General features: G+C 59.0%; 1 protein-coding gene across 1 annotated transcript; it reads right to left on the bottom strand.

The window, feature by feature from the left end:
* Positions 1 to 1,267: 1,267 nt before the first annotated feature.
* On the bottom strand, positions 1,268 to 6,102 carry LHX1 (LIM homeobox 1). Its single transcript, XM_055797913.1, has 5 exons — positions 5,536 to 6,102; positions 4,142 to 4,368; positions 3,608 to 3,885; positions 2,912 to 3,077; positions 1,268 to 2,373 (listed from the first exon to the last, which is right to left on the bottom strand). The coding sequence occupies exons 1-5, from the start codon at positions 5,703 to 5,705 to the stop codon at positions 1,994 to 1,996; spliced, it is 1,221 nt and encodes a 406-aa protein (XP_055653888.1). The 5' UTR covers positions 5,706 to 6,102; the 3' UTR covers positions 1,268 to 1,993.
* Positions 6,103 to 9,314: the final 3,212 nt, after the last annotated feature.

Raw genomic sequence — 9,314 nt, 5'->3', positions numbered from 1 at the left:
CGCTGCCCTTTAGAGAACTTTGTATATGCCAAACGCTATTAAACAATTGACTTTGTATCCGCTCTAAAAAAGGATTAAAATTACTTTCATGACATTGAGGTTATGCTGTGCTCAAACCCATCCAATCAGGAAAAAAAAAAAATTACCTTTGAAGAATTAATGTAACTGAAAATGGATCGATTAAAAAAATGTATCTTTGCAAGTTTTTTTACATTTACAATACATTTTTGTTTATGCATAAAAAAAGCATCTTGAATGTTTTCTCTTAGCTCCAACCAAGAATAAGTTAATATACTTAACAATTTGATTAATCTCCAATTCTGAAATTTAATGTACAGTGTAACATATTATTTGTACTTCAACAACTGAGCCTGCAGATGGAAAGAAGCTGCCACTGACTGCTATCTGCACCGACACTGGGATTTAGACTTCTACCAAAGCCAAAGAGCTATACAGGATTATCAGCAGAGTGGATCATTCTTTCTCAGGGCTATTTTACTCAAGAGAATCAATTTAAAATTGCTTAAAACATCAAATGAAACACAAGTTATCTAAACATCAGATTTTCTAATTTTATTAAAAACGCACAAATTTTATCCAACATGTTTTCTTTCATACAGTGAATGGTCTAATATGCACTGGAGGTCACACAAGCTTAGGTTTATTAGAACAATAAAAGACATATGAGAAATTTAATATATAAAGAAAAAAGTAGCAGCTGTTGACTGCATATTTGACCATAAAATTTAAATATTTTGGACTTTTATTTTAAAGACACAAAAATAAAACCTGTGTGGGTCTATATAAGTCATATTAACAATTCCATGAATGTTCAACAGGACTAAAAATTAGCAAAGATGTTTGCTGTTTTTTTTTTTTTTTTTAAACCTTGTAACACTTTTTAAACACCTTCTTGGGTTGCTGGTGCAAAGCACCTTACAGTATTTGTGCTATATATTTACTTTATTTGGCAACTGTCTGGGTTTCGTGGGGTTTTTTTTTTCTTTGCCTTCTGTAAACAACACCTTTTACAAACTAGCACAGTGAACCACAAGCCCTGCAATCTGTTATAACATCTACAGAAAAGAAAATGAACTATTTTGGTTGGTTGCTCAAAATATTTTGCTTTTGAACAAGAGGTTCTAAAACAGGATTTATTAGTAAAACATTGAACTCCTGAATTTAACATTAGACGTAAACAGTTGACTGTTTTTAGTTCAATAGAGTCTTTTTGTTTAGCTTTTCTCTCTCTGTGAAGGTAGAATACTTTTTGTATGCTTGCTTTTTTTTTTTTTTTTCAAGTCATTTTCGTTAGAGGTCTGGGTGGTGACCTTTGCTATGATGAGGAGGTTTTGTACGTGTAGCTTTGTGAAGGTAGAAGAGTTGGTGCTGAGGGCTTAACATTTAGTATTTGCTATTTTGGAAAACAAAACAAAAACAAAGGAAAAAGAAAGTTGTCCCACCTGATAGTCAGCAGGCTGAAATGGCTGAAGCTAAAAAGAGTTTCTTGTTGTCGAACTTTCTGAGAGACAAAAATTAATAAACAAATTCATAATGCCAGAACCATCCTTAACCGGGAATGCTAGAGTTCTTGAAGCTTTTTTCCCCCTTTTCTTTGACCTTTCCTTCATTCAATTATTAATTTATATTTTTTTTTAAATGAGAAGTTTCTAAGGATTGTGGCTCTTAGGATGACATCCAACAGGGTAATCAAACTTACGCCATCCTATGGTATGGCAGCACTTTACTGTACAGCTTCACCAGTTTCTTTGTCAACGGTACAAAAAAGTCCCCTTGCTTGTCTGATACAACCATAACATGGAGATTGTCCTGGTCTAGAGCAAAGCTTGCCTTGGAGCGCTTTGGATTCAGTTCGTTCCCAAGGTAATATTGTCTTAGGGCAGGAGAGATGTTATATTTATTCATTTCTGTACACCATAACAATAAGCAGACTAGATGATCATCACTTACTTAGACCCAGTTTGTTTTAAAGCTACCACACAGCTGCTTCATTCATTTCTGGTGGATGTGACAAGTGATTGCCATAGTTAGCACCACCGTTGACGGATATCGAAGAAAATGGAGGGCTGGGGCCAAAAACTTCGGCGGACATGGAGTGCAAGGACCCTGGCAGGTTGGGTTCGGGGCTGGGCGAGTCTCCTGGGGGGTGCGACATGATGTCAGTGAAGCGCTGGGCCTCACTGGAGGGGTGATGTCCGGGCAGAGGGTGGTCCATGGCCCCCAGGGGAGTGCCTGACGGCCCCGAGGAGGGCACGAAAGGGAGATCCACGGGTGTCTGAGCTTGAGATGAAGGAGGTCCTTGCGGGAAGAAATCATAATTGCTTCCAGGGCCATAATACTCGCTCTGGTAATCTGGTGGACAAGGAGAGACAGAGGGAAGGTAATACACAGGCAGAGCCACTGAGTGGGAAAGACACAAGAGTGCACTCACATGGCAGGACCCCTGCCCACCTCGGTGCCACCCCCAGCTTGCTGAACCCACCGGGGAACACACCTTGGCCAGGCTCCGGCGGGTCCCCGAGGGTTCCCCCCCAGCACAGCCCTGGCCCACAGCGGCAGCACCCCCACGCACTGGCCCAGGCTGCGGAGAGGCCTGGGTGCCCCCGGTGCACAGGGGGTGCCCCCGGTGGGGAGCAGCCCCCGGTGCAAGCTGAGAGGAGGGGGAACAGACCCCGCTGGGGAGCAGCCCCCGGCGCAAACCGGGGGGAGGGGAACAGGCCCCGGCGCAAACCGGGGGGAGGGGATGATGCACTCCCCGGTGCAGGGCCGAGGCGGGGAAGAGACCTGCCGGGGCCGGGTGCGGGGAACGGGCGGGGTTCCCGGCATCGCAAGGCGCGGTACCCGCGGACGGCGGAGAGGCGGGGGGGCGCGGAGGGAGCGCGTTACCCACCTCCGTAGAAGGAGAAGGGTCCGTTGGGGATGAGCTCCCCGGGCTCCAGCCGGTCCACCAGCGGCCGCATCCTGCGCGGGCTGCGGAAGAAGGCGTGCCGCCGGGCGCCCAGCGCGCTCAGCTGCTTCATGCGCCGCTCCTTGGAGCGCCGGTTCTGGAACCAGACCTGGCCGGGCGGGGACAGGCGCGGGTCACGGGGGGCCGGGTCACAGGGTCCCCGTCCCCATTCCCCCCCTCCCCACATGTCCGGGCCCCCCCCCCCCCCCCGCGTGTGTCGAGGGGGCCGGGCCCACGCGTGACAGCGGCCGCGCGCTCCCCGCAGCTCGCCGGCTGCGGGTCAAGAATGATTGAGTTAATTCTTATTACCCTGACAAGATTACTCCTAATTACCCTCACACTGAGACTCTCCAATCTAACCTCGTCTTTAATGGTCCTTTAACCCCCCATTACCCCCAGCGCTGCGGGTTTATAAACCTTTTAATAATTTCAGCGCATTGTCATTCTTATTTATCCATTAACCCCTCACATTTCTGGTTATTAACTCCGATACCATTCCCGGCTTCCTCGGGACTCTCCAAAGGAAACCCGCAGCTCGGCCCCCGCCGCCGGCCGGTGCCGTTAACACGACTGCGAGGACCCCCCGGGCGGGGTGCGGGGGCTGCGCGCCCGGCCCCGCACCCCGGGGTGCGGCGGTACCTGGATGACCCGCATGTTGAGGCCGGTCTCCTGCGCCAGCTGCTCCCTGATGTGCCGGGTGGGCTTGGGGGTGGCCGCGAAGGCGGCCTTCAGAGTCTCTAGCTGCTTGGCCTTGATGGTGGTGCGGGGGCCCCGCCGCTTGGCCCCCAGGTTCTGGTCGTCGTTCTCGTTGCTGCCTGTCTCCTTGTCGGAGACGTTGGCGCTTTCCGAGTCCTTGGCGTCGTCTTGGGAGGGGTCTTGGGAGTCCGGGGACAGGCTGGGGTCACTGCCGGTGGTGGCTGGGCGAGAGCAGTCCGGGTCAGGCTTAGGCTGGGGGGCACCGACCGCGGGGGACGGGCTGCGGTACCACCAGGGGAGAGCAGAAGGGAGAGGAGGAGGAGGAAGAGGGGGAAGGGAGAGGAGAGAGAAGAGAGAAGGAAAAGGGAAGGGAGAGAGAAGAGAGAAGGAAAAGGGGAGAGGACCAGCTCCCACCCGGCGGCGAAGCCGGGGCTTGGCACATCCCTGCCCCGCACCACCCCGGCCGCGCTCCCTCACCTGAATGCAGGCTGTTTTCTTTGGCAGTATTGCTGTTATTTAGGTAATCTTCTTTGCAGACAAACTTGTTTTCGTCTATGATGTAGAGCTCCTCGCCGGTTGAGAGTTGCTTGTTACACATCATACACGTAAAACAGTTCAAGTGGAACACTTTGCTCCGCGCCCTGCGGACCAGGTCGCTGGGGGAGATGCCTTGGGCACAGCCCGCGCACTTGGTCCCGAAACACCTGCGGGGAGAGGCCGGGGAGCGGGTCAGCAGCGCCCACCCCCGCCGCGGGGTCCCGCCGGGCGCCCCCGGCCCCGCGCCCGCCCAGGGATGCTCCGCGGCACCGCGCATCCCGCCAGCGCGTCCGCTCCTCCTGGCGAGCCAGTGCTTGAAATGATGTGTTTAAAAAAAAAAAAAGAAAAAAAAAAGCACCCGATGTGAGCAGAGGATGAAGTGCTGAGGAATTCATTAAACACCGGGGGTGCGTTATCCAGGGTTTCCCCTCTGCGCCCCGACACATTGATTAACGACACTCTAATAAACATTAAGCAGAAATTATTCTGTGTTATTAACCGGGCACGGCCACGCACTACCTGCAGGAGCCGCCGGTGCGGGCTCGGCCCGGGCGCCGAGGGCCGAGCAGCGACGGATCCGCACCGCACCGGGGGGCAGCGACTGACCCGGGGGGCTGAGCCCCTGGGGGCAGCGGCGAGGGCCGGGGGGTTGCCGGCAGCCGGGCCCAGGGGCACCGGCCGGCGATGCGGTGTGCCGGTGCACGGCGGGGCCGGGCAGGCAGGGCTGCGGTCACCGGCCCAGAGCCGCCCTTTGCCGCGATGGCCGGGGTGGGAGCGGGCCGGGGGGCGCGGGCGGCCGCTCCGAGCCCGGGGGTAATCCGGGCGCCGCGGCCTTCCGGGATGCGCGGGGGGATGTGGCGGCGAGCGAGCACCAGTACCCGCTTCCCCTCTCCATCAGCTCACCGGCCGGGGGTCGCTGCCCCCCAGGGCGGCCTCGGCTCGGTTTGAGGGGAGGCGCCGGGCCCACGGAGCCGCCAAGCTGCGCCGCACCGGGCCCGGCCCGCACCGCTCCCGCTCCGCCGGTCGATAGTTCGGAGGCAACTTCGGGGAAGTCGAGCTCGGCCGGTGGCCGCGGGGAACGGCCCGGCCTCGCCCTGCGGGCCCCGACGGGGCGCCTGGGGGGGCCCTTCCCGGGTCTGCCCCGGGACATCACCGGGGGGAACACTGGCGGGTGCGAGGGGTTTGCGTGCTCACGGGGAGGGAAGAGGCGTTTGCGGGTCACGCTGAGCAAGGAGGAAAAAAAACAAAACCAAACAAAAATAATAATAATAAAAAAGGAGATAAAAAATGGATGCAAAGGAGCTACGGCTCCGGGCAGGGGGTCCGGTACTTACCGAAAGAAGTCGTTTTTGCAGTAAAGCTTGCCTTCTCGCGAAAAGCATTTCTCTGTCAAATTGCATTTACATTCACAGCACTGAACACACTTCACATGCCAAGCCCTGTCCAGTACATTCAACAAAAACCGGTCCAAGATTGGCCTTTTGCAGCCTGCACAGTGAACCATTGTCTTTGGTTATTTCTGAGAGTGGGGGGTATTGGTTTCCCAGATGTCAGGCAAAAAAAAAACAAAACCGAAAACAAACAAACAATAAAAAAATCAAAAACAAAAAAAGGAAAAAATAAACGACAAAATTTTTTAAAAAGACGACAACACCAGCGTAGGTTTGCTTTTTTTGTGTGTTTGTTTTAAAAGCCTTGGAGAAGTGAAGGAGGAGAAAAAGAAAGGAAGTAAGAGAAATCTTCGTTCGAGTGTCCTAGGAGGGATACACAGGAGAAACCACCCACTGCCCGAGGAGACCAGCGCTTCGACACAACCGCAGAATCCCGGCCGCTACCAACCACGACAGCGACAATGATAATAATAATAATAGTAACAATAAAACAACAACGACTATAAAGATCGGCGCTCATAAAAATTAAAAAACCCCAACAATTATTAAAAAAAAAAAAACAACAGCAACAAGAAAACCAACGCCAAAAAGCAAGCGTGATGAGTTTTTCTCAGGTCTGAGGTAGAGCAGTCAGGAGTCAAAAGTGCTTTTCCCAAAGAGAAATCAAAGGAGGAAAAAAAAAAATAACAAAAGGAGACATGGAGAGCCGGCAGCGGTCAGAAGGGCTCGGGCTGCTGCCGCGGCGGCATAGCCCTACGCGCCGCGGAGCGGGCCGCCGTCCTTACGCGGGGTGGGGGGGGCGGGGGCAGCTCCGCAGCTCCTCGCTCCGTCCTCTCTCCTCTCCCACTCTCTCCCTCGACGTCTCGGCGGTACCGTCGCGCCCGGCTCCTACCTACCCCCGCGCACCACCCTGCGCGCTACCCGCGGCGGCCGGCCACGTCCCCGCCGAGCCGGCGCGGCATCGCCCGGCGCTGCCGGCTTTTGATCCGCGGGCTCCCGCGGCGGCGGGCCGGGCCGGGCCGTGCCGGGCGCCGAGGGCAGGGCAGGGCAGGGCAGGGCAGAGAGCGGCGCTGCCCGCGCCGTCCCGGCAGCGCAGGGCGCACTGCATGTTCCCGGCAGCCCCGCGGCCGCAGCCTTATGCACCGCGCGCACACGTCACCGCCCGCCCCGGCCAATCGCCGCCGCCGCCGCCGCCCCCCCCCCCCCGCGCCCGCCGCGCCGCCGCCGGACGGGGCGTCCGCGCCCCTTTATAGAGCCGCCGGGGCGCCGCCGGCCGCCTCCGCCCGCACCCGGCCCGCACCGCACCGCACGGTGGAGGGACCGGCCGGCCGACGGACAGACGGACGGCCCGCTGCCGCTCGGGCCCGGCCGAGGCGCGTCCTGCTCGGAGGCCCGGGAGCGTGCTGCAGCGGGTAGGTGTGTCGGTGCGCGGGCCGGCGCGGAGCGGGGGGAACAACGGGGCCGCTCGTCGGGGTCTGCCCACCCTCCCTGTAGGGTTCCGCAGCCGTTATAGGGATTAACCGGCCGGTTCCCGTCACTGGCCAGCGGAAGCGGCGCGCTGGGAAGCGGCATCAAACGAGTTCCCGGTTTCGCGGGGTTTCCCCCATCGTTAAACGGCGGAGCCCGAGGATGGGGGGCGCGGAGCCCCCCGCCAGGCGCTTCGCCGAGGAAACACCCGCAACGGCTCGCCTTTCCTGGGAGGAGAGATGCGGCGGGGCCGCGGCCGCAGCCCGAGGCGCTCCGACGTGCCCGGGAGGGGCCGCGTTCTGGGGAGGGGGCGGCGGGCCCCGGTGCCACACGGCCACCGTGGGCAGAGCGAAGGCGCCGGTAAGTTCGCGGTGATTCCGTTGCCGGCGCTCGCAGCGCCCGTCTGGGGCCGATGGGCACCGCCGCCGCTGATGTACTTTTTTAAAAAAAATTTTCTCCAATTTTTTTTAATAAAAATTAATTTACTTTTACTTTCCAGGGGCTCGGTCGGTCGCCGGGGCGGTTAGGAGGGACGTGATTTCTCTTTCCTTCGCGCTTTGCTGCCCAGCGGGAGCTGCCGCGCCGGGGAGGTGTCACCCCCGGCAGTCGCGGGTCGGGCCCCTGCGGGCCCCTCCGCAGCGGAGCCCCCCCCCCCCCCCCCCCCCGCGCCTCCGCGGGCCGATGGATCCGCTGGCGGGGCATTGGGGGCGAACGGCGGATGAAACGGCCTGAGCGCGCCCGGGGGTTACACACGGCTGCGCGTCCGCCCCGCAGCATCCCCCGCCTCCCCGCGCCCACCGTCCGCGCTCTCGGTCCCCACCGTTTTCCTCGTCCTTGAGGGGAGGGGGAAAGAAAAAAAAGAAGAGCGGGGGAGGGAGAAACTGGAAAATAAAAAGGAAAATGAAGGCAGTAAAACCCCCTCCGGTGCTGGAGCTGCGGCTCTGCGCCCTGCCCGCCGACGGGGAGCACGGAGCTTGGGAGAGCCTGCGAGGCACTTCGGGGGGCTGTCCCCGGGCCGGAGCATCGCCTCGGTGTTTAAAAGCCCGCAGGGCTGCGATTTTGCCCCCCTTGCCCCACGCCAGGTCTCCCTGCGACCCCCGCGCCGGAGCCGGTCATCACCGCCCCGTCGGGGCCGCGCACCGGGGCGCGCAGCGCTCGCCGCGTCCCTGCCCAGCTGTTGGTTTGCTTCGCCGCCGGTTGCGGGGATCAATAGAGCCCCGGGCACCCCCCGCCCGCCGGTGCCCCCACACATGGGCCGCTTCTCATGCGGAGCGGAGGGGCCGGGGCGGCGCGGGCGGCCTCGCTCCTCCACCCGGGAAGGCGACAGCTGCAGGCTGCCGTCAGGGGACCTCTTCCCTTTGACTGCGGGCCCCCAAGTGACATGTGTTGGTGGGGATGAATGAGGGGAAGGAGATGAGCATCTTATGTCCATCAAGCACCAGTTTTTCACAGAGAATTCCCCCCCCTCCCACCCCCCCACCCCCCCCTTTCCCAGGCGTTAGCGAAAGCAGCTGGTTATCCCCTGCCCCCTCCCGGGCTGCACGCAAGGCCCGGGGTCTCCGAGGCGGGCACAGACCGCTGTGCCCCCCGCACCCTCCCCCGGCCCTGGCACAGCGCGGGGGAGCGGGGCCCGACGGCCCGGGGTACCGGCGGATTTACGGCGGGGCTCCCTGTCCGCCCCGGCACGCAACACCCCCACCCCCGAACGCTGCTGCGGGGTGGCAGCAGCGCAGATCCCGGGAAGGGGGGACACCGTGGGGTGTGCTGGGTCCGCCTCGCCCCCCGCCGGCCGGGAGACCCCGACTCAGAGGCGGTTTGAAAGGCGAAAATACCAGCGCTGTTTGCGCAGCGGGCTCCCAAGAGAAAAAACTGGGCCGAGGGGGGCCTCCCAGGGCCCCCCGCCCCGCGGGACAGTGTCCCGGCGTGGGGCGCTCCGCGGAGCCCGAGGGGACGGGGAACAACCCCCCAGGCCGCGGGGGCGGCCAGCACCGCAGCACCCGGCCCGCCGCCGCCCCCTCCCAGGGCAGCGCGTCTGCTTTGCGTATTTTTTCTGTTTTGTTTTTTCATCGTATTTTGCAATTCGCCCAGGTCCGTGGCCGGCCGGGCCCCAGCCCCCCGCCCCCGCGGCCGAGGCCCGCACCCCGGCAGGGCCGGAGCCCAGCACCGCCATCCGGCCCCCGTGCTGAAAAAGAAGGAAATTGAAAGAGTAAAAAAAACCCCAAAAAACCAAACCAAACCAAACAATCAAAAAATCC

This window comes from Falco peregrinus, chromosome 2, assembly GCF_023634155.1.
Source record: "Falco peregrinus isolate bFalPer1 chromosome 2, bFalPer1.pri, whole genome shotgun sequence".
In the NCBI taxonomy this organism is placed as follows: Eukaryota; Metazoa; Chordata; class Aves; order Falconiformes; family Falconidae; genus Falco; species Falco peregrinus.
Note: the sequence above shows the minus strand (reverse complement) of the source record. Positions and strands in the feature narration are given on the sequence as shown.

Bases quoted from the DNA above. Each gene is read 5' to 3' on its own strand.
- LHX1 (XM_055797913.1), bottom strand. From the start codon at position 5,705: ATGGTTCACTGTGCAGGCTGCAAAAGGCCAATCTTGGACCGGTTTTTG. The intron at 3,886-4,141 runs GTGAGGGAGCGC...GCTCTCGCCCAG, and splicing joins AGAAAACAGCCTGCATTCAG to CCACCACCGGCAGTGACCCC. The intron at 3,078-3,607 runs GTACCGCCGCAC...CCGCCCGGCCAG, and splicing joins TCAACATGCGGGTCATCCAG to GTCTGGTTCCAGAACCGGCG.